General features: G+C 42.1%; 1 protein-coding gene across 10 annotated transcripts in view; it reads left to right on the forward strand.

Annotated features, from left to right (window-relative positions):
- KMT2C (lysine methyltransferase 2C) overlaps positions 1-25,532 on the forward strand; it is a 454,559-nt gene that overhangs the window by 87,819 nt on the left and 341,208 nt on the right. For all 10 annotated transcript variants that reach the window (XM_073629967.1, XM_073629969.1, XM_073629975.1 and 7 more), the window contains exons 2-3: positions 2,452-2,540; positions 19,534-19,672. In XM_073629967.1, the coding sequence (XP_073486068.1) occupies positions 2,452-2,540; positions 19,534-19,672 (228 nt within the window). The remainder of the gene's footprint in view (positions 1-2,451; positions 2,541-19,533; positions 19,673-25,532) is intronic.

The following is a 25,532-nucleotide window of genomic DNA, read 5'->3' on the forward strand; positions in this document are numbered from 1 at the left end:
AGGAGCTTTCCAGGCGTTTTAGCGCTAAAAATAGCACCTGAAAAGCGCATCTCGTGCTTTCACACTGGGGCGGTCCTGTAAGCAGCATCTTTGGGGCAGTTTGGGAGTGGTGTATACACCGCTCCTGAAACACCCTGCCCATTGAAATGAATGGGCAGCGCTGCTGAAACAACTGAAAAAGCGCTTCGGCAGTATGGCAACATGGGCACTTTTAACCCATTCTTCATCCGCTAGCGGGGGTTAAAAGCACCCCAGTTGTGAAAGAATACCCTTAGACCGGCTATAGATGGCTCACATCTCGGCTGCTTCAGCAAGAACCTGCTGAGATTTGAACCGTGTATGAGCAGGCTGAATGTACCAAGTTGATCGATTGACCAACCAGCCTACTGGATTTACTTGTGGTTATCTCTAGCGGCTGCTATAGCCGCTAGCAGTGATCTCTGTTCTCTCGCTGGGGATGGCTCAGCGGGAGGGATTCCCCATTCAGCTCTGACTGTGTTGATGGGGAAAATCATGGTTGCAGGAAATAAATTCACACTGTCTATGGCCTGCCTTAGACAAGGTAGCCGATTTACCCCTTAACCCCCCTTCCCCATCACTTCGATTGGTCCTGATAAGAATTGCTGTAGACATGGTAAAGTTTGTATTGTCTATACTGGCATGGCATTCCCCCTCAGACCACGACTGCCTACCTTTTGGGGTGACTGGCAGGTGCCAAGCTTTGACAGAATTGTGCAATTCCTCGCTTTACTGCAAGAGAAGAAAGGTTGTAGCTGGGCCCCCTGGACATCCATTGGGCTCAAGTCTCCTTGCTAGGTTCACTTGTGAATGATCGCACTCTTTGTCAACACAACACCTTCTAGGCGTCAAATTATCAATTTGCATTTGGTTTGCACCACCCAAAATACATAATATGTTCCAAATACAAGTCTATTAATATAAATTTTAACACTTTGTGAATCACAGGAATGTAATCTCATACTGCCTTTTGGGGTGCAGATCCCCCAGGTAACCTATTAACATTTAGTCTCTACAGTGTGTCATTTAACATGCATTCATACTTCATTATTTTGCCATAAAGTGTGTTTTTCTTATAGCCGATAAAAGTAATCCTGCTTAATTACCTGTTTTACTGCTGGAAACCCTGGAAATGCTTGTTGCCTGGGATTTTTTTACTGGGAAGTTGTTTTGCCTGTGTAGTGCAAACAGTGTTGTACGGTAATAGACATGCTGTTTTTTTTTCCTGTAGACCTGTTTGCAGATTATACATCACGTTTAATGACCTATTACAATTATATGGTGGGAAAGCAGAAAACTCCGTTAACTGAAACCAACGTCTATTTTGCAACGGTGCCTGCCTACCCTTTGACAGGACAGCTTGCCTCTTTTTTTGTTTTTTTGAAAAATGCAATTCCCATATGTCTGCTAATAATATTTCATGGTGCTATGTTTTTCCTTCATCATGCATAGGAGGTGGCCTGGCTGTCAGTAATTCCCTGTATTTAAAATACCCTATTTATAGGCCTATTGGTAGTTAAAGCGGAACTTCACTTTATCTAAGCACCACAAACTGAAAATGCTGTTTGAATAATTTTTAGAATTCAAAGCAAACTCGCCCTTCCATCCATGTCTCTATTCTTTATTTTTTATTTTGGCCATCTTGAGCTAGGGCATATGATTTTATGTAGCATTTACTTCCTAGATCCCATCTGCCCTCAGCTCAGATAGCTGGAGGAATGTTGTAAAAAAAAAAAAAAAAAAAATTAAATCAAGTAAGTTTATTATACCTTCCTATCTATTTAATGATGCTAGCAACAAAAGGATTAAAAATAGTTAGGAGCCTAAGGTAACCCCCCCCCCAATACTTGACTTTTGTGTCAATCCAGCGCTGTGCCTGGCTGCAAGTCTTCTCTCCTCTTCCTGGTCTCACAGACATTACTGAGAACAACGGGAGTCATTGGTTCCTGCTGCTGTCAGTCACATCAGAGATGAGGCAGGACTTAGCCACACTGTGTGCATCTATGGACACACACAGTCCGGTTCGGGAGCTTGTCTGCTTCCATTGCCAATGGCTTGCTAAGGGGGCAGAAATAGAAAAGGAGGAGCAAAGTTTTCCAGCAGGTAGGTAAGCTGTTGCTCTCTGCAATATCATTGCACAGAGCAGGTAATTATAAACCTGTTTTTTTTATTTTAAAAAATGTGATTTTAGTTCTGCCTTAACGTTTCTCTCCTGTCCACCTTTGAGTAGCAAGTCCTTGGGTTCTAATGTTGTACCTAGCCTGGAGGGTAAATTGGGTATTGGTTAATTGGAGGCAAGCAACATTCTAGATTATCTGGTCGTGGAAATAGCCTTTGTGTTAAAAGAAAAGCTTTCTTTATTTAATTCTACTTCTTTTATCAAGTTCACACACCAGCAGAGATTTATGTTCTGTATTTTTTTTTTTCTTGCAGGCCTCGGAGTAGAGGAAAAACCGCGTTGGAGGATGAAGATAGTATGGATGGACTTGAGGCAGCAGAACCAGAAAACTCTGCAGACACAGGTTAATATCCAGATGATGCTTCATTTGTACTTCAAGATTTTGAGTTGTTACTGCTAGCTTTTTCACACCAATTCGGCCTGCTGTGGTGCGTAAATGCATGCAGCTTGTCACACGTTGTGTAATGTGTTCACAATCATTGCAGTAGGCCAGCCCATTCACTTGAATTGGCTACTTAACATACCACAACGGACCAAAAGTCACACATGCAGCATTTTTGGGTGCGCAGCGCACTACACTGCAACACGTGCTGCACTGGAAAGGTGTGTTGGGTGCCATTTAGAATGAGCGGCACAGCAGCACACCAATGCGCATAAAACAACACAGTGCAACACACACTTTTTTGACATTTTAGAAACCCCAGAACACTGCAGTATGCATATATGCACATCAGTAGTTACAATTTCAGATTCTACAACTTGTACCAGGTCATTGACTTAGAAGGTATTGATTCCACAGAGCCAGACAACTAGAATTTCTCAACAATGCTCTCATGATTGCTTTTAGACCCCTTTCACACTGAGGCGCTATATCGTTAAAAATAGCGCCTGCAAAGCGCCCTGAAACAGCGGCTCTATTCACTCCAGTGTGAAAGCCCGAGGGCTTTCACACTGGAGCGGTGCGCTGGCAGGGCATCAGAAAAAGTCCTGCCAGCAGCTTCTTTGGAGCGCATTAGGAGCGGTGAACTCACCGCTCCTAAAGTGCCCCTGCCCATTGAAATCAATGGGCAGCGCCGATGTAGCAGCGCTTTGCGGGTGGTTTTAACCTTTTTTCGGCCGTTAGCCGGGGTTAAAAGCGCTAGCAGGCCAATAGCGCCGCAAAAACTAAGGTAAAAATAGTAGCGTTTTACCGGCGACACCCGCGGGGCTCAGTGTGAGAGGGCTCTTAGTAAAATATAGTTATTGGACCTTTAGGTTGCTATTTTAAGATATTTAAATACCTGTGGATTCACAAAAAAATGACATAACTATGCTGTAAATATGTTCCCAAATATTGTAGTAAACCTCTTTTGGTTCTGTGAGCTTTTCCTTCAGTAAGCAGATGAGCTGCCCAAAGGATCTAACAAAAAGGTTAATCAGTGTTTGAATCATGTCTTCTTTCTGGAGTGTTGAAGGACTTATGTGAATTCCTGCTTTCCAGCATTACTATTAAATGTATAGTCATGTTGGGAGGAAGAGGGGAAGACACTTCAGACATACTCGATTTGTAAACTTTTCTGGATTTTTGTGGTGGTTAGAGTCCTAGCTTATCCCATTAGGCGTTTTCACAAGGTTTGCAATATCTTTAAAGGGTAACTCCACTTTCGTGGGAAATAAAAATAGCAAAGAAAAAATAATTTAGCGTATACAATTGCCACACAAGTCATATTGTAATTGAATGTTATTAAAAATGACCTTTCCTTTTCAATCTGCAGCCGCTGTAATTTTCTGTAAATGCAATGCAATATGGCTACCTGGAGGTGTTCTGTACAGAATGTGTACTGACCACTTCCCAGAAACATAATTTCCTGCTTGTGTGATTGGCTCACCATTTTTCCCAAAAGTCTGCACTTTCACACTGCCAGCGCCCGGTCATCGGCAGTAAAGTGCCGCTCTTTTTAGCAGCGCTTTCCTGACGTTTTTGCAGCGCTTTTCACCCGCTAGCAGGGCGCTTTTAACCCCCGCTAGCGGCCAAAAAAGGGTTAAAACTGCCTGCAAAGCGCTGTTTTGCCGGCGGTTCGGCGACGCTGCCCATTAATTTCAATGGGCATGGATGCTTTAGGAGTGGTGTGTTTACTGCTCCTACAGGACCTTTTTTTTTTTTTAACATCCTGCCAGTGCTCCTGAACACTGCTTCCTAGACTTCTTTATTTTGGAGTTTTTTTTTTTTAAATTTTGTATATACATTAACCTAAACCGCTAGTTTAGTTAGAGATTTTTTTTTATCGCTTTAGCGACCTAACGCAGTGTTTCTCAACTCCAGTCCTCAAGGCGCTTCAGCAGGTCATGTTTTCAGGATTTCCCTTAGATGAAATGGCTGTGGTAATTACTAAGGCAGTGAAACTGATCAAATCACCTGTGCAAAATAATGGAAAACATGACCTGTTAGGGCGCCTTGAGGACTGGAGTTGAGAAACACTGACCTAACGTACCTGTAAGGAAGTATGTCAAACGTTGTGCAGACAGCTGGATCCTGTAGAAATCATCTGTGCAGTGATGAGTGGTCCTCTTCCTGCTGCTGCATTTCTGACGCTGTGATGGTTAATAGCAATTAATCTTCTTTGATTCTGCGGTGAACAAGCTCCTGATGAGGATTCACCCGAGGATTCACTGTGCATGGGCCTTAGTAAACAAAGCCTTATACTCTCATTCTTGTGACATAAGTAAAATGTTGCATTTCCCCTCACTTTCTGTCTTGGCGACTGTGGTTACCAGATTAAAAGGAGAAGGGGATTAGAGATCATGGATCATTTATGCCTGGATGTCCAGACCAAATTTGGGAGCATCAATGTGCGTTAGTTGATTAATTTGCCTACTTAAAAAAAAAAAAACGAATGTGTTGGACATGTAATGCTTTTATTAGTATCTATTGGGGGACAACTTTGTTATGCTGGCACACAGAAATTCTCCTCCCCATTACGATAAGGGGGTGTTTTCATAGTCCTAAATTGATAGGAACTATTCTAAGGCTCAGTTGATACCTATGCAGGTGTGGTGTTGCACACTCAATATTATGCAGTCTTTTCATTGCAATATTGCCTGTGTAATGGCAGTGCACAAATGTGAATGTAGCCTGAGAAGTCAGCAGAAGCAGAGAGCACAGGAAGTTATCACAAGATTTTTATCATCAGGATCAACAGGTATTTTTTTGCACTTTTCTAACTGCTATACCAAAACACTTTTAATGGTATATTTAAAAGTTCAAAAGGGAGCAAATAAAAGAAGCTCATTGTTGGTATCCACACACACATTTTATAAAGCACTGTACTGTCTCCTTAAAGTGATTCAAAAGGATATTTGTTTAAAATAATAAACATGTCCGTGACCTGCTCTGTATGATGGTTTTGCACAGAGCAGCCCCGATCCTCCTCTGGGGTACCCACCAATGCTCTTGGCTCCCCCCCCCCAATACCATCTGAGTACCCCCATAGCAAGCTACTTTCTATGGGGGGGGTACTCATACAGGCTCGCTCCCGAGCGTGGGCTGTGTGTGTCTGTTGACACAAACACAGCAAGGCCCCACCCCATGCTCTCTCCTCACTGGCTTTTATTGACAGCAGCAGGAGCCAGTGGCTCTCCGCTGCTTCCTTGATCTCCCGTGAGGAGTGAGAGAGCCACTGCTCTCTGGCACAGCGCTGGATTGCAATACTTTTGGCTTTTGGAATCGCAGAGAGAAAAAACACCAGTAGTTGTCACTGACATTGACAGCTGTTTACTGACATCCATGTGATCCCCATCTCATGGATAATGTGATCAAATGATCAGGATCCTCACTGATTGATCGAGACTGGAAGCTTTAAGTGACAGTACAGTCTCACAGCTAGAAGAATGCAGCACTGCATGCTCTTAATTGCTAAAATTAAATGTATGTTATTCTTGCCTCTGGAGGGCATTGGCATTTTAATCTACAAATTGCAGATTGAAATGGGTTAGCACGTCTGTGCTATATTTAAAGCTAAAAATAACAGGTTTGGTTTACATATACTTTACCACTTGCCTGCTGGGCGCTTTCACCCCCTTCCTGCACAGGCCAGTTTTCAGCTTTTACAATTGCACGGTCAGGCAACACTGTATCCAAATGAAATTTGTATCATTTTCTTTTGGTGGTATTTAATCACCACTGGGTTTTTAATTTTTTATTAAACCAAATGAAAAAATATAGAAGAAAAACAAAAGTTTTTCTTGGTTCCTGTTATAAAAATTTCTAAATAAGTAATTTTTCCTCTTTCACTGATGGGCACTGACGGGGCTGCACTAATGGCAGCACCTAATTTTAAATGTAGATGTCCCGTTGTGGATTTTCCAGTTATCGGCTCTCCTCCCCTCAGTGTGAGGTGAGGATTGCTAATAAACAGCAAATCCTGTTTTTACACTGTGATCAGCTCTGATCTGACACAGCTGGTCACATGGTAAAGAGCTGCTGTGATTGGCTCTTTACTGGGGAGAGGTTAGAAGCCCACGGTTGGCTGAAAACAGGTCACAGGAATGCAGAACAAACTGCACTTCTGTGACCTACAGCAGAAGTATAGCCAAAAAATTGCATATAGCCTCTGACTAACAAACTGGTGAGGATCTCATATCCTACGATAGGTAACTGTAAAAGGTATGCTACTAGACACCTACGCGGAATGTATTAACCTAGTCCACATGCTACCTGTATGCGAACCTTTGCTGCATGTTGTACTTGTTCACTGTATTTTCTGGACCTGTATGTACACAAATGTATTCCATGTGATGATATGTACTGTACCTATGGATATGCTTTTTGACAACAATAAAACACCTTTGTTTGTTAAAAAAAAAAAAAACCTTTTGATCAGGGTAATTTGGGTAGTTTCTGTTGCCATTATGATTTAAAAAGAGTTAACACAGTTGATTGATAATACATGGCTTTAGCCAAACAGTAACCATGAGTGAAAGAAAAGTTTGTGTTCTCATTCATGTTCTCTGAAAAATGGCCAAGAAATCATACATTCTCCCAGGGTATGTAAACTTATGAGCACAACTGTGTATATGTGTGTGTGTATTGCTTTTTTTTTTTTGTTACCCTTGCATGAAATGAACCCACAATTTTCTATGACATAACTGGAAACTGACAAAATAATTGGCATACATAATTATTCCGTACTTAAAGGCTTTGTACGCGTTCAAATGTTTTGGTTGTTTTGACTTTATATTAGTGTAGTTCTATTTCCTGAGCTGTTTGCTTGCCTTACTTTGTAATGATGGGTTGTGGTGGCAGTTCGTAGTGTCATGGTTGATTGATTCATTGATTGGTTGATGTCCAAGTATTGCTTTAGCTACCCTGTTCCTATCCACCAAGAGGGCAGGGCAACTTCCCGTTACATGTCCCACAGTATCTGATACAGTCCTTGCCATCTGCTCTTTGTCGCATTACAAATGTGGGAGTGCCGATGTAATAAAAAACTTCTTCCAGCTGTGTTGTCTGGGAATGCTCTGCCTGTATGCGTCAGATCTACCATGTAGCTCTCATATGCACAAGCATTAGACTGAAGACACAGGTATTGTAGGCTATGTAGTAACTTCACAGGAAATGTCAGTTCTCACACAAGTCATGCATTGACCTGTGCAGTGCCATGCCCAATACCCCATATTTTCACTCAATCAGAGCTGACATGTTTCAGCTCTTTTCATAGATGTTAAATAGAATTCAGATCCGTACTCATCGAAGGCCACTTAACGCAGTTGTAAACCTCAGTATTGTTAAACACTTGGTTTAAATAGTTTAATCTAACCATATAATACATCAATGTATGACGTCCTCGGTTTGCAGTGGTGCAGCTACAGGCATCATCTGGTATCAAAATTTTCAGCTGCTGGTTCCCTTTAAGGCAGAGGTGATTAGATCACTTCTGCGAGCAGTGAAAGGGTGTCTATCACCATCCCCCCACCATGGCTTCACAGCACAGTGAGAGAGGAACTGACGTTTTTCTTCCCTCTCTGTGACCTCGGAAAGCGGGAGCAATGAGTATTTAGTCCCTTCCGGTCCCGCCTCTCTATTTACCTGGAAAGCAGCCGATCAGACCCTTTTGTGTCTGATTGGCTGCATTGGAGGCCGGAGGAGAGAATGGGGTCTAAAAGACCCCAGATCTCTCCATTAAGAGGACCTGTCACGGCCCATGCAGCCTTAAGGGGTGTTGTAGCAATAAAGTTAATCCAAAAAATAAATAAATTTAAATAAATCTAAAAAAATTGTATTAAAAAAATGAATAAAAACAAATTAAAGCACCTCCATCCCTCCTTGTTTGTGCACAAATGCCAGCACATACGCAAGTCCTGCATGCATATGTGAACGCTCCACACATGTGAGGTATCGTCACATACATCAGAGTGAGAGCAATAATTCTAGTGCCAGACCTCCTCTCTAACTCTAATTGGGTAAACTGTAAACATTTTTTAAAGCTTCTCCTATGGAGAATTTCAATTACTGTAGTTTGGTGTCATTCCACATGCATACCTAACATGTCACGCTTTAAAATTGTGTATCTATTTACTTGGCATAACATCTTTTACATCTTGCCAAATAATTGGGCATTGTATTGTGATTGCGTGCAGTAAAATTCATTAAAGTGTATTTCCCCCCCCCATAAATTAAATTTAAAAAAACGCTGTGCTAATACCGTATGTCATAAAAAATTGCAAAACCCACCATTGTATTTTATAGGGCCTCTGCTAAAAATGTGTGTGTGTGTTATAAAAAGTCTACACACCCCTGTTAAAATATCAGGTTTCTGTAATGTAAAAAAAATGAGACAAAGATCAATAATTTCAGAACTTTTTCCACCTTTTTAATGTGACCTATAAACGGTACAATAAAAAAACTAAAATAGTATGGGTGCATAAGTGTGCACACCCTTAAACTAATACTTTGTTGAAGCACCGTTTGATTTTATTACAGCACTGTCTTTTTGGGTATGAGTCTGTCAGCATGAAACATCTTGACTTGGCAATATTTTCCCACTCTTCTTTGCAAAAACACTCCAAATCTGTCAGATTGCGAGGGGGCATCTTCTGTGCACAGCCCTCTTCAGATCACTCCACAGATTTTCAGATGGATTCAGGTCTGGGCTCTTACTGGGCCATTCCGAAAACTTTAATCTTCTTCTGGTGAAAAGCCATTCCTTTGTTGATTTGGATGTATGCTTTGGGTTGTTGGCATGCTAAAAAATGAAGTTCCTGTTCATGTTCAGCTTTCTAGCAGAAGCCTGAAGGTTTTGTTCCAATATTGACTGGTATTTCGAACTGTTTATAATTCCCTCTACCTTGACTAAGGCCCCTGTTCCAGCTGAAGAAAACCGCCCCAAAGCATGATGCTGCCTCCACAATGCTTCCCTGTGGGTATGATGTTCTTTTGGTGATGTGCAGTGTTTTTGCGCCAAACAAATCTTTTGGAATTATGGCCAAAAAGTTCAACCTTGGTTTCATCAGACCATAACACATTTTCCCACCTGTTTTTGGGAGACTTCAGATGTGTTTTTGCAAAATTTAGCCGGGCCTGGATGTTTATCTTCTTAAGAAAAGGCTTCCATCTTCCCACTCTACCCCATAGCCCAGACATATGAAGAATATGATTGTACCACACAGCCAGTACTTGCCAGATATTCCTGCAGCTCCTTTAATGTTGCTGTAGGCCTCTTGGCAGCCTCCCTGACCAATTTTTTCTTCTGGTCTTTAAATCAATATTGGAGGGACGTCCAGTTCTTTGTAATGTCAATGTTGTGCCATATTTTCTCCAATTCATGATGATGGTCTTCACTGTGTTCCATGGTATATCTAATTCCTTGGAAATTCTTTTGTACCCTTCTCCTGACTGATGCCTTTTAACAATGAGATCCCTCTGATGCTTTGGAAGTTCTCTGCAGACAATGGCTTTTTCTGTAGGATGTGACTAAGAAAATGTCAGGAAAGACCTACTAGAACAGCTGAACTTTATTTGGTGTTAATCAGATGCACTTTAAATGACAGGTGTGTACTGACTCCTATTTAACATGAGTTTGAATGGAATGTGCTTGCCTAAATCTGAACACAGCTACATCCCCAGTTATAAGAGGGTGTGCACACTTATGCAACCATTATTATTTATTTATTAAAGTAATTAAAAAAAAAAAATTGTATTTGCGCAGCGGTGTTTCAAATGCAATGTGACATAAAATATTGCAACAACCACCATTTTATTCTCTAGGGTGTCTACTAAAAAAATATATAGAATGTTTGGGGGTTCTAAGTAATTTTCTAGCAAAATGATTTTAACTTGAAACCAACAAATGTCAGAAAAAGGTTTAGTGTTTAAGTAGTTAAACTTTTTTTCACTTAGCCCCGGTTCACACAGGGGCGGCACGACTTGCAGGTCGCCTCACTGAGGCGACCTGCACACAACTTCCACGGCGATTTGCAAAACGACTTCTGTATAGAAGTCTATGCAAGTTGCCCCCAAAGTAGTACAGGAACCTTTTTCTAAGTCGGAGCGACTTGCCTCGCTCCTATTAGAACGGTTCCATTGTACAGAACGGGAGGCGACTTGTCAGGCGGCTAGGTCGCCTGACAAGTCGCCCCTGTGTGAACCGGCACTTACAGTCTATTTCATTAACAAATTGTTACAATGTTTATACTTAAGTTCAACTGATAAAGAATGTTTTGATTCTTGGCAGACTGCCCAGTTTTTTTCTTCCTTTCTTTTGAGGGCTGTGGCTTCAGAAGAGCAGAGAGAATTCTTTGCATAGAAAGAATTGTGAAACACTTTAGTCAGGATCGCGATAACGATTCTTGACAATTAATCGCGCAGCTCTAATTTAGACTTAATTTACATGGGACATTTTACAACCTCCCCTGAACTATTTAACTTGAGAGATGGTAAACGACGTTTGCATGCCCCGTTTAGCCGCGCTTGCGTTTTAGAAGAGTTTTTTTTTCCTCCAAATAGTAAAAAATTAAACGCCTGTAAATGAAACACGGCTAAACGCGCGTTACCGCGTTTACAAGCTGTTACAGGCGTTTGCCATTTCAAATGCCTCTTAACATCCGTCCTGAACGCATTTTTTTTGCTTTCCAAAAAATGGTTCTAAATTCAACTGCCTGGAAACGATTATGAACGTTCCTGTGTACATGTACTGAAAAGATAACATAGAGGAGAATTCAGGGGCAGCTGAAAATAACGCCCAACTGCTCCTAAACGTCCAATAACCAGCAGCAGTGTACATGAAGCTTAACCACTTCCGGACCGCCGCACGACGATGTAGTCCAAACTTTGAAGGGGTATATCGTTGTTATGGCAGCAGCTAGCTGCCATAACCCCGGTATCCCCGTTTTCGTGCGGCAGCCGACTTTCTGATAAAAGTGGTCCCTGCGGCGGATTCGCCGCGGATCACTTTTATCAGTGGAGGGAGAGGGCCCCCCCTCCCGCCGCAATCTGGTGCCCACCGCCGCTTACCGGAGCCATCGGTAGCGGCGGAGGTGATCGCATCTGTCTCCGTCCTGTGCTTGGAGACGAGTGAGGCTAAGATGGTGCCCACTCCTCTCCATGACACTGCTGGGCGGAAGCGACGTCAAAACGTCACTTCCGCCCATGCCTCTTAAAAGTATATTTTTTTAAATGTCATTTTTTTAAATTACTTTTTTTTTTTTTTTTATTGCATTTTAGTGTAACTATGAGATCTGAGGTCTTTTTGATCCCAGATCTCATATTTAAGAGGTCCTGTCATGCTTTTTGCTATTACAAGGGATGTTTACATTCCTTGTAATAGGAATAAAAGTGACACAATTTTTTTTTTTTTTTTAAACGGTGGAAAAAAAAAAATTATGTAAAATAAATAATAAAAATAAAAAAAAAAAACAAAAAAACCCCATCCCAACGAGCTTGTGCGCAGAAGCGAACGCATACGCGAGTAGTGCCTGAATATGAAAACGGTGGTCAAACCAAACGTGAGGTAGTGCCGTGACCGGTAGAGCGAGAGCAATAATTCTAGCCCTAGACCTCCTCTGTAACACAAAACATGCAACCTGTAGAATTTTTTAAATGTCACCCATGGAGATTTTTGAGGGTAAAAGTTTGACGCCATTCCACGAGTGGGTGCAATTTTGAAGCGTGACATGTTGGGTATCAATTTACTTGGCGTAACATTATATTTCACAATATAAAAAAAAAAATTGGGCTAACTTTACTGTTATATTTTTTTTATTCAAAAAAGTGATTTTTTTTCCAAAAAAAGTGAGCTTATAAGGCCGCTGCGCAAATACGGTGCAAAAAAAAGTATTGCAACGACCGCCATTTTATTCTCTAGGGTGTTAGCAAAAAAAAACATATATAATGTTTGGGGGTTCTAAGTAATTTTCTTGCAAAAAAACTGTTTTAAACATGTAAATACCTAAAATCCAAAACGAGGCTGGTCCTTAAGTGGTTAAAGGTGGAAAAAGTTCTGAAATGATTCATCATTATCTCAATTTTTATTATTATTTTCTACATCACAGAAATCCTGACATTTTAACAGGGGTGACTTTTATATCCAGTGTGTGTGTGTGTGTGTGTGTGTGTGTGTGTGTGTGTGTGTGTGTAGATAGATATCTATTTATAGATATAATGTGTGTGTATATAATAATTGGGAGTTTTAAATACATTTCTAGCAAAAATGTTTTTTTTAGATATTTACGTTTGTGAAAAGTGTCAGAGTTGGCAAGTGGTTAAAGAGCAGGTCATGTGGCTGCTGTATGTTCCCGAGCGATTCACGGACCTGCTGGTGGGCTTGTATGCTGTGGGACATCTACATCACTGGAGAAAATGATGTTCACTGCCGGGACACCTGTGTTTCCAAGGCAAGCATACCCTTCAGCAGGTGGGTTGGGAAGGAGAGGCTGAAGGGGAATCCACGTAACATAAACCAGCATAGACGGGCGGCGGTTGGGTGGGGTGGGCTCGACTTTGTACTGACTACGGAAGGTGTCGGCACGCTGTGCTCTTGCACAAACAGCAAGGTGACAAGACGTAAACTAACTAAGCTAGCATGGATTGGCTTCCATGTTTAGTGTGGTCCGTTTACTCTCAGGAGGAGTGGCACAGGCAGGCTTAACCAGGTATTGGAGAACACCCGCAAGCACAAATTAAACAGCGACAATAAAGAGCACAATAATATACATTAAAGGGCCAGCATCATGATTTTTTTTTTTTTTAGGTGTACAAACTCTTTAAGAATATTCCAATGTTTTCTTCTTAGACATTCTTGAGTGTTTTTAGGTGTGCGTTTTGGGTCATTATCCTGTTGGAGGATCTATGACCTGCGTTTGTGGCAGAGCTTTTTGACACTGGATAGTACATTTTGCTTCATAAATTCTTTGATATTCTGGAGATTTCATTGTGCCCTACACAGATTCAAGGCACTGCATGACAGATGCAGCAAGGCACTTCCAAAACATAACCAAAACGTCTCCATGTTTCACATTAGTTCTTTTCTTTGAAACCTTCATTTTTCATCTGTGACCATTGTTGAGCTGATGTGACTTACCAGAAAGCTCCTGTTTTGTTTGATCTGTCCAAGGGACGTTCGTCCAGTAGCACTGAGGCTTGTCCATATACATTTTACTAAATTCCAGTCTGGCTTTTTATGTTTTTCTTTCAACAGTAAAGTCCCCCTGGGTCATCATTCTTTGAGCACACAGCTCATAAAGCAATAGATGGTACAATCAGAAACTTATGAACCTTGACATTGGCGTTCAGATTGGATCCCTTTAGAAGTTTCACTCTTTGTCTACCCAGTTGCACTTTTAGCTCAATCCGGAATTGATTTTTTTCTTGTGGCCACATCTGGGGCGATTAGCTACACTGCCAGAGATCTTAAAGGAGAATTCCAGCCTGAGCTTGTTTGGTGGGGCTTCTCCTATGGGTCACAGGAGTGCAACTCGTTTTGCACTCCTATGACCCGTTTTCAGCAGAGAATGGCTCTCTGGTGAGTTCACTGGAATCCTACCAGGGTCCGCGTCGTCATGACAATTAATTCTAGATCCGCCAGGTGCCTGGACTTATGCCTGTCTCAGCGAGCCGCTGAGAGACTGAGACAGCCTATCCCCACCCCTTCACAGCTCAGCGCTTCAGTGAGCGTGGAGGAGCAGAGAGAAGAGCTGCTGATTTGCAGTCAGCAGCTCTCCTCTCGGGGATCTGTGAGAACCGAGCCATTGGCGGTGTTCAATGACTCGGTTCTCAGTGTAGAGACGCCGGGGGACAGATGCAGCATTGGTCCCATGCTGCATCCACCTAGGTAAGTATAGAAGGGGGGAAAAAAACCCATAATTCTCTTTTAAGGAAGTTCTATAGTCACAGCTTACACTTTCATTTTATAACCTCATCATTGTAATAGCAATACTTTTATGTTTTAAGTGCCGCCTGTCTGCTGGCCATCCACAACTTCCTGGATTCCCTGCATGCTTTACAGCTTTTCCTCTGCTATGTACGTTCAATTTCTAAGGACTTCATATTACATGGTACCTTGCTATCTGCAAGCAGTGATTCCTGTGCGGCCTCCTGAAACTCCTCCTCTCAGCACTTCTGTAGTTCAGAAGACAGGCTCTGTGAAATGGGTAATACAGTAGTGCCTACTCACAGTATTTTGAAAAAGTATTCCAACCCCTTTTCCACATTTTCCACATTTTTGTCATGTAACAACCAAAGGTGTGGCATGCATTTGTATTCACCCCCCTTTACTCTGATACCCCTAACTAAAATCTAGTGGGACCAATTGCTTTCAGAAGTCACCTAATTAGTAAATAGAGTCCACCTGTGTATAATTTAATCTCAGTATAAATACAGCTGTTCTGTGGAGCCCTCAGAGGTTTGTAAGAGAACCTTAGTGAACAAACAGCATCATGACGACCAAGGAACACACCAGACACAGATCAGGAATACATTTGTGGAGAAGTTTTAAAGCAGGGTTAGGTTATAAAAAAAAAAATATCCCAAGCTTTGAACATCTCACGGAGCACTGTTCAATCCATCATCTGAAAATGGAAAGAGTATGGCACAACTGCAAACCTACCAAGACATGGCCGTCCACCTAAACTGACAGGTCGGGCAAAGAGAGCATTCATCAGAGAAGCAGCCAAGAGGCCCATGGTAGCTCTGGAGGAGCTGCAGTGATCCACAGCTCAGGGTGAAGAATCTGTCCACAGGACGACTATTAGTTGTGCACTCCACAAATCTGGCCTTTATGGAAGAATGACAAGAAGAAAGCCATAAGATGTTCCGTTTGCAGTTTGCAAGAAGCAAACTGCTTCTTCCATGTGGAAATAAATATGATATTACACTTTGACCATAGATACACATATTCATATCTTAATAATATACAGTAGTTTTTTAAAGCTTAAAGGGGTTGTAAAGGCAGAAGTTTTTTCTATCTTAATACATTCTATGCGTTAAGATATAAAGCTTTCTGTGTGCAGCCGCCCCCCCCAATGCTTACCTGAGGTTCTTCAGCCATCCGAGATTCTCCTTCTTAATTGGCTGAGACACAGCCACGGCTCCTGCTGCTGTCAGTCCGCTAGCCAATCAAGGGAGAGAGGGGGCATGGCTGGGTCGGTGCTCTGTCAGAATGGGCACAGGGAGCTGTGGCTCGGGTGCCCCCATAGCAAGCTGTTTGTTGTGGGGGCATTGAACAGAATGGAGGGGTCGAGATCACAGAAGTGACCCGAGAAGAGGAGGATCTGGGCTGCTCTGTGTAAATCCACTGCAACAGAGCAGGAAGGAATATAGCATTTTTTTTAGACTTTACAATCACTTTACCTTCACTCTCAATCAACACCATTTTAATCCTTCTGCTGCTAGCACTGATGATTGTTTAGGAAAGTATATTGTATTTGCTTGTGTGTGTGTTTTTTTTTTTTTCTTTACATTTCTTCAGTTACTTCCTGGTTTCTAGGCCTAGGCAAATTATGTCATACATTCTAGGAGTCTTCAGGAGGGGTGGAGGGGTTTTCTCGGCTAAGCACACCCATCTGCATGTATGCGTGAGTTAAGAGCAGATGAATTCCAGGAAGTTAATGCTGCATAAATCATCTGTCTTTACTCAAGATGGCCACGGACAGAAATGCTTGGGGGTGTACTTCAAGGTGATTTCTCAAGATAATAAAGCATGGAGACTATAAATGAGTTTGCTTTTAATATTAACCACTTGACCACCAGAAGGTTTTACCCCCTTCATGACCAGACCATTTTTTCATCACTGTGCTACTTTAAATGCCAATTGCGCAATCATGCAGCACTGTACCCAAATAAATATAAAAAAGAAAACAATATTCTCTACTTTCTGTTATAAAAAAATATCTAGTAAAATCAAATTTCTCCATAAATTTAGGCTAAAATGTATTCTGCTACATGTTGCAAGTGCTGGTAGTGATTGGAGGCTGATCCTGCTACTGCTGTGTTTAAGACACTATACTATTGGGGACTCTAGTATAGTTCTCATCGTGATCAAGGTACTGTTCCCTACATACACTATACTAGTAATGGCGGTGATCAGTGACTTACGGTGTGGCAGGCAATCTAGCGCTAACTGACACTGGCTGGGTGGGACACTAAGACTGACATCACTAGTGACACTAATACAGTGATCATTGCTAATACTGTACACTGACACTGTACAATGGCACTGGCTGGGTGACGCGAGTGATCAGGAGGGCCACCAAGGGGTTAACTGTGTGCACGACAACTGCATGCGTTCTGCTTTTAAAGATCTGACTAGATTTCTCCCCTTACTCTGTTCTGAATAGCAGGGAGAAATCCAGCCAGGGTCTGACTTTACAAACACTGAGATCTTTGCTGTGATTGGCCACAGCCGATCAGCAGTTACACAGACAAAATGATTGGCTGTAACCTGCTGACAAACTCGTGCTGTGGCCATTCTCCGCATGGGCGATGTATGGGCCTGTCACCTAGCCTGCAGCTGCTGCACCCACAAAGTAAATATACTGTGAGCCGGCGGCAAGTGGTTAAAAAAGAATTAAGTGGCTTTTTTGGTTTGTGGTGCTCAGATGCGGTGTAGTTCCACTTTAATAATAACTGTAGTCACAGGAACTCCAATCTGCTTGGAGATGGTTTCGTAACCTTTATCTATGACATACTGGTTGGTCTTTTTGTTGTGATCTCCTTAGGCAATTCTTTCCTTTTTCCTTTCTTTGGTCTGTGTTCAATGTGGTGCACACAATGTTTCCAAACAGTAGAGGAACTACTTTTCTCTATTTAAACAGGCTGACTTATTAGGAGTTTGAAGATGTGTGACACTAATTAGTGAACTGTTGGTTGGAATTATCAATATGACCCAATTATATAAAATCTTTTCTATCTATACAGGCCATGTGTGCTTTTTTTTTTTTGTGTGTGTTTTTGCTTTACTCTGACAAACCGAAGAGATTTAAGTATACATGAACAATTTCTTTTAATTGAATCACTTTTCAGGAGGAATGCATCATTTTCAGTGAGCTAGAATAGCAACAAATTTTGTTTTCATCTGTCTTATGTGTATGTCTGTCTATCTCAGTCTTGCTGATAACCCAGTATAGACTGGGTATTTTAAATGAGTATTCTGCTTGTAGATGGTTGCAGTTGATAAAGAAAAGTTAAAGGTGTAATTTACTATGGCACTATCTCTGTATGTTTCCGCTGCTTTTGGTGTGGGAACATTTCATATAGAGTAGTAACTGTGCTGTGGTAGACTGCCACCAAACAGATCCACATGACCACTGATCATGATTTCATTGCACACCCGCATAAAATCTGTTTTGCTAGACAGTGACTTTTATCGCTGCATCTGTGCCACGGAGCAAGGTGGAATCAAGGCTGCAACAAATTAGTCCATAGCTTTATTATTTATCTTAACCGGTTGCCGACCGCCTCACATATATGTACTGTGGGGCGGCGGTGAAATCACTTATCTGCATGTGATTGCCTCCTCCGGGTTTGCAGCACACATGTGCGCCACCTGCAAACGGCTTATGCTGTAATTGGACACAGCGGGGACAATCAGCGGGTACATGGACCCACCAGTCATTTACGAGAGAGGCAGAATGGCGGTCTGTCTATGTAAACAAGGCAGAACGCCGTTCTGCTAGTAGGGGATACAGAGATTCTGTGTTTCTGCTAAGCCGGAACACAGATCTGTCTTCTCACAGCCAAAGGACACAGTTAGAAAGCACTCCCTGGGAGCACTTTTGATCGCTCCTGATGATAACCCCTTCCCTGCCAGTGTCATTAGTACAGTGACGGTGCATATTTTTTTTTTTTTTTGCACTGATCACCCTATTGGTGTCGCTGGTCCCCAAAAAGTGTCACTGTCAGATTTGTCCACTGCAATGTTGTTGTCCTACTAAAAATCGCTTATCACCATTTACTAGAAAGAACAATTAAAATTCCATAAATCTATATCTTAGTTCGTAGACGCTTTTAACTTTTTTGTGCAAACCAATCAATATAAACTTATTGTGATTTTTTTTTTTTTACCAAAAATGTAGCAGAATACATATTGGCCTAAACTGATGAAGACATTTCATTTTTTACATTTTTTTATTGGGGTGTTTTATAGCAGAAACAAAAACATTTTTTTTCTTTTTTCTTTTTTTTTGTTTTTTCCAAAATTGTCGTTTTTTCTTTTTCTGTTTTGTTTATAGCGCAAAAATAAAAACCACAGAGGTGATCAAATACCATCAAAAGAAAGCTCTATTTGTTGGAAAAAAAGGACACCAATTTTATTCTGGTACAGCGTCGCACGAGCGCGCAATTGTCAGTTAAAGTAATGCAGTGCTGTATTGCATAAAGAGGGGGGTAAACCTTCCGGAGCTGAAGTGGTTAAAGTGGTTCTAAAGTCTCAAGAATGCATGAAGTTAAAAAAACATCTGTGCAGCAGTGCCCCCAAGCCCCCCTAATACTTACCTGAGCCCCATCTCGAACCAATGATGTGCATGAGAGCCCCGGCTCTCCGTTGACCCTTCCTCTTGAGGAAGTAGAGTGAGCCATTGGCTCCTGCTTCTGTCAATAACAGCCAGTTAGCCAATGAGGAGGAGGGGGGAGGCAGAGCTGCTTGGGTGCCCCCATTGCAAGCTGCTTGCTCTGGGGGCACTCGGCAAGCCGGAGGGACCTGAGAAGAGAAGGATTGAAGCTGCTCTGTGCAAAACCACTGCACAGAGCAGGTAGGTATGACTTGTTTGTTATTTTAAAAAATAAAAACCTTTAATATCACTTTGAATTTCAATACAGCGTCAAATGCTTAAAAAATGGTAAACCACTAAGTCTTCTATTATTTTTTCAGACATTAAAGAAAAACCTGTGGAAGAGGGTGCCCAGACCGAAGCAACGGACGCTGAGCAGCTAACACCCATCCTTCAGCGCTCTTTATCCGAGGAGTCTGAGCCCTCCACTGCCTCTGTGGGAGTTGAAGCCAAAAGCAGGTCTGTGTACACTGATGCTGAGTCAGGGCTGGGGGAAGGGCCTCTGTTTAGGGGGAATAATTGGGCAGGGAATGCTGGGAGTGGGATCTGAAGTATTAGCAGGCTGCATGAGCATCTGCCCAACTAGATCCTGGATGTCTTAATTATTGCAAAAGAGAGCGATGGAGAATGATGCATCCAATGTCTTTCAGTTAACAGTTGGTTAAAAGGTTTCTAGGGTATGAACTTGTAAAACTGCCTTTTTACTGGCTCCCGACGTATTGCTTTAAGTTGACAGGCAGCAGTTTCCTTTATTTTTTTATAAAGCAATTGTTACGGCTTAATTAACTTTCAATAGTCTTTCAAATCTGGTTTGGAATCCTTTAATACGTTGGCTTGTGTGATATTGAAGAAACAAATAAACCACAACAAGAATGCTTAGAAAGGCAGGATTTGTAGAAAATGTTAAGAATACTCAGCTATTTGTAAAAAATTTTTAGAAAAAATACTACACTGCTACAATGGTTTTATTACATTTTTACATATATTATAAGAATATACCGCAGTATTCCTCCTTCTTTTAAATCTATTTCATTTGTCTTCATCTAATATAAAATTTGACGGTATAACCAGGGCAGTTAAATTCGCTGCCATCTGTGAGATATCTCTGCTAGCAGAAAGAGGGAAGTAGCAGAAGTTTCAGTGTTAGACGTCATTTACCTTTTATGGTCTTCTTACTCTGCTAAGAAACACACATGATTAATGATGCAAAATATGAAGCGATTGCATTTCGAATGAAACTCGGCTAGTAGGATTTCAGAAAGACAAATAGTACCATTGGATATTTTCCATGGGGTTTCTTCCATATTAGTATTTGCAGTCACACTTGTGTCCTGTTGGAACATTTAGATACTTCTAGAGAGACCTGTCCACATTTGTTGGTTAAATACTTTGGTACTGATAGAATTTAAAGAAGTATGGCCAAAACTTTTTTGTGTATACTTCTCCTATGAATCACAGGAGTGCAGTTCTTCAGCTGACAGCTGGCCAAAGTCCGCTGTCAGTTGACGTTACTCAGCTGTTCCAGGCTGGGGAAACATCTAGACTTTACAGTCGGGATCCACACAGATTTCTGGACTGGCAGCTGGCTCAGCCTCTCAGCTGCACCTCTGGGAGACTGAGCCAGCTGCTCCCTCCCCTAACTAGTCCAGCACTCCAGTGAACATGGAGGGGCACATGGCAGAGACGGTGACTGACAGTAGCAGCTCTCTGCTCAGAGAAGAGGAGAGAACTGAGCGATCAGCTGTGTTTTCTCAGTTCTCACTGCTGAGGAGGTGGCATCCACATACAGTAGATATAAAAAGTCCACACACCCCTGTTAAAATATCAGGTTTCTGTGATGTAAAAAAAATGACAAAGATAAATCATTTCAGTACTATTTCTACCTTTTTAATGTGACCTATAAACAGTACAACACATTTCCACAACAAGCGGAAATCTTTTAGGTGGAGGGAAGTAAAAAATTAATATGGTTGCATAAGTGTACACACCCTTAAACTAATACTTTGTTGAAGCACCTTTTGATTTTATTACAGCACTGTCTTTTTGGGTATGTGAGCATGGCACATCTTCTTGAATTGCAAATATTTGCCCCCACTCTTCTTTGCAAAAACACTTCAAATCTGTCAGATTGCCAGGGGCATCGTCTGTGCACAGCCCTCTTTAGATCACCCCACAGATATTCAATCGGATTCAGGTCTGGGCTCTGACTGGGCCATTCCAAAACTTTAATCTTCTGGTGAAGCCATTCCTTTGTTGATTTGGATGTATGCTTTGGGTTGTTGTGATGCTGAAAGATGAAGTTCCTCTTCAGCTTTCTAGCAGAAGCCTGAAGGTTTTATGCCAATGTTGACTGGTATTTGGAACTGTTCATAATTCCCTCTACCTTGATTAGGGCCCCTGTTCCAGCTGAAGAAAAGCAGCCCCAAAGCATGGGTATGGTGTTCTTTTGGTGATGTGCAGTGTTGTTTTTGTGCCAAACATCCTTTGGAATTATGGTCAAAAAGTTCAACCTGGGTTTCATCAGACCATAACATATTTCCCACCTGCTTTTGGGAGGCTTCAGATGTGTTTTTGCAAAATTTAGCCGAGCTTGGATTTTTTCTTTGGAAGAAAGTCTTGCCACTCTACCCCATAGCCCAGACATATGAAGAATACGGGTGATTGTTGTCACATGTACCACACAGCCAGTACTTGCCAGATATTCCTGCAGCTCCTTTAATGTTGCTGTAGGCCTCTTGGCAGCCTCCCTGACCAGTTTTCTTCTCGTCTTTTCACCAATTTTGGAGGAACGTCAAGTTCTTGGTAATGTCACTATTGTGCCATATTTTCTCCACTTGATGACGGTCTTCACTGTGTTCCATGGTATATCTAATGCCTTGGAAATTCTTTTGTACCCTTCTCCTGACTGATACCTTTTAACAATGAGAATCCCTCTGATGCTTTGGAAGCTCTCTGCGGACCATGGCTTTTGCTGTAGGATGCAACTAAGAAAAGTCAGGAAAGACCTACTGTAACAGCTGAACTTTATTTGTGGTTAATCAGAGGCACTTTAAATGATGGCAGGTGCGTACTGACTCCTATTTAACATGAGTTTAAATGTGATTGTTTAAAGAGGAAGTAAACCCTGATGGGTTTTACTTCCCCTTTTGTTCCCTGCAAACCCTTCAAAAATAAAAGCATAACGGACTGGTGCATTGCATACTAGCCCATTATGTGGCACTTGCCTGCAAACTCAGCCCACACTGCCCCCTGCTGCAGGCCGCATTCATCTTCGCCCCTCTTCCTTCCAGGGCCACGGACTCTGGCTGTATGACTGGCCAAAGCCGCATGACAGCACTCCATGCGTGCAGGAGCCGCCAGTCATGGCCCTCGCTCGGGAAGAAATAGCACGTAGGGCCGTTTCTTCACAGGGCATGTGCCGACAAGCTCATCAGCGCACGTTTAGGAGATATTTACAGTACCTATAGGTAAGCCTTATTCTAGACTTGCCAATGGGTACAAGTTCTAAAAAGGGGTTTACAACCACTTTAATTCTGAACACAGCTACATGCCAAGTTATAAGAGGGTGTGCACACTTATGCAACCACATTATTTTAGTGTTTTAATTTTAACCCCCCCCCCTAAAAGATTTCAGTTTGTTTTTCAATTGAGTTGTACAGTTTATAGGTCACATTAAAGGTGGAAAAACTTCTGAAATAATTTACCTTTTTTACGTCACAGAAACCTGACATTTTAACAGGGGTGTGTAGACTTTTTATATCCACTGTGGGTGAATATAAGTTTTTTTTTTTTTTTTTTTTTTAACCCCATACTTCCCTTTTTAAAGGGGCTCTCTATAAGGACTAAAGTGGAAAGCCGCTTCAAATAGTGTACAGTGACCAAAGGTGGTGAAGGTTCCCTCGTACTGCTTGTTCTGAAATCTGAGGGACCAATTACAAGAGATGTTTCATCTTTCTTCAAAAGGAACAAACCACAAGTGACTCTGAATGCTCCATGAGCACCAAATAAAGCAGATCCATGCCAGTTCAGTGTGTGAAATCCCTGATAAAGTTGAAAGCGCTTCCCTGTTCTTAGAACAGACTTTCTCAACTTTGTTACCCTGGGGGAACCCTTGAAATAATTTTCAGCTCCCAGGGAACCCCTGCTTAAGATTATTTCTACAGTTCATGGTATGTGATCAACAAAGAGATATGAGTAAACAAAATAATAAAGAATGTGCTGTGTTTAGGGAATATGACACACACACAGCAGATCATTTTACAGCACTTCTTTGCTTTGTTTATTTTCAATAATCATTAAATTAATAATAATGGCCACAAAAAAAATCTGATTATGAGAATTAACCGTGTGGCCACTGGAGAAGTGCCCTTTTCATTAGCTTTCAATAGAAAACCCACCCCTTGCTTTGCTGGTTAGTGTAGGTGGGAGCTCTGTCCACTGCGCAAAGAACCCCCAGCAACCACTGGGGGCACTTTAGGGTTCCATGGAGCCCTAAATTAAGGCCCTTTCACATGGGCTGTCCAATCAGGTCCGACCTGTCAGTTTTTCAAGTTGACCTGATCGGACCTTGCACTCACCCTTATGGAGCAGCGGATGTCAGCTGTGACATGTCCACTGACATCCGCCGATATCTGTATCGATCCTGTCTGCAAACTCCAGACGGATGGTGGTCCTATTTCACCGCAGTCCGTTCTCACCCAATTTCCCCATAGAGGAGAGCGGGACTGTGTCCATCTCCTCTCTGCACAGTGAGCAGAGACTGTCCTGTTCGTCTGCTCAGCGGGGATCAGTGGATGGATCCCCTGCTGAGCAAGTGGGTCCGTCAGGCAGAGGCGTCTGTGTGAAAGGGGCCTAAGAGAGGCAGGCTGTCTTACAGTAAAAGGAATTTTTAATTTTCACCTAAAGCTTTTTACAGTATTTTAGCAGGCTTTGGGCCACTGATTTGCTATTATTTGTGATAGCATAGTAGTGATTGTGCGAGTGTTAGGGTAAATATTAGGTGTGCCACCATAGGAAGTGGCTTCCTATGGGGGCCCACAGAGAAGAGGAGGTGGTAAGTGCGCTGATGGGGGAAGAGGAGGTTCGGGCCGCTCTGTGCAATTGCACAGAGCAGGAAGGTATACCATTTTTTTTTTTTTAATAGAAATGATAGTTTATATCCAGCTTAATTTTTATAAATACAATCCGTAGTATTATAGGCCTGTTTTCTGGAACAACCATGTCAGTCTGGTCCAGTGATTCTTGCTAGAGGAATAAATCAGACTTCTGATTGGTTTGCAAAAAGCTATTCCACATCCACAACACTGAAACTGACTCTTGGACTTTTCTGTGTACGGCCCCTTTCACACATGCGGACCGTATGTCCGTATTTCATCCATCCGTTTTCGGATGAAATACGGACATACATGCATCCCTATGGGATAGCGGGTGTCAGCGGATGTACATCCGCTAACACCCGATGTCGTCCGCCTCCGCTCTCGTCCGATTCTGCGGACGGAAGAAAATCCTATTTTTCTATCCGTCTGCAGAGCGGATCGGAGGAACACGGACAGACGGTCCGTGTTCCTCCGATCCCCCATAGGGGAGAGCAGAGATCTGACAGGGCGGTCCCTGCACAGTGTGCGGGTCCCGCCCTGTCATCTGCCTGCTCAGCTGGGGAAAACGGAACGATCCCCGCTGAGCAGCGGATAAACACAGGGCGGATCAACACGGATCCGTCCCGTGTGAAAGGGGCCTACTAGATTCAGCAATACAAAGACATTGGGGTTGATTTACTAAAGGCAAATCCACTTTGCACAACAAGTGCACTTGGAAGTGCAGTCGCTTTAGATCTGATTGGAAAATCTGAAATGAGGGGAAGCTCTGCTGATTTTATCATCCAATCATGTACAAGCAAAAATGCAGTTTTTTTTTTTTTTTTTTTAATTTTCCTTGCATAACCCCCTCATATCTACAGTGACTGCACTCGTATTGCAAAGTGGATTTGCCTTTAATAAATAAACCCCATTGTTATATCCATTTTTCTTTAATTGCTTATATTTAGAAAGATTTAGTCAACTGCTGTGTTTAAGCCTCTAAAACTGTGTTTTTCCACCTTAGCAGATGCTACTGTATATAGGCTTTGTCACATTGCTGAAAGGTGATCTTGTGTCCCAGTTTCAAGTTTGTACCTCGTTAATTGTCATTCTAATTTGCCATGTACCAGTTGTGGCTGAAGTGTCTCCTGACTGGGATAATGTTAGGCCTATTGGTCAGGTAATGAATTTGTCCTATTAAGGCTCTTGAATTAGCAGAATGTTCCACAGAACCTTAAAACCCT

The sequence above is a fragment of the Aquarana catesbeiana genome, linkage group LG05, assembly GCF_042186555.1.
Source record: "Aquarana catesbeiana isolate 2022-GZ linkage group LG05, ASM4218655v1, whole genome shotgun sequence".
In the NCBI taxonomy this organism is placed as follows: domain Eukaryota; kingdom Metazoa; phylum Chordata; class Amphibia; order Anura; family Ranidae; genus Aquarana; species Aquarana catesbeiana.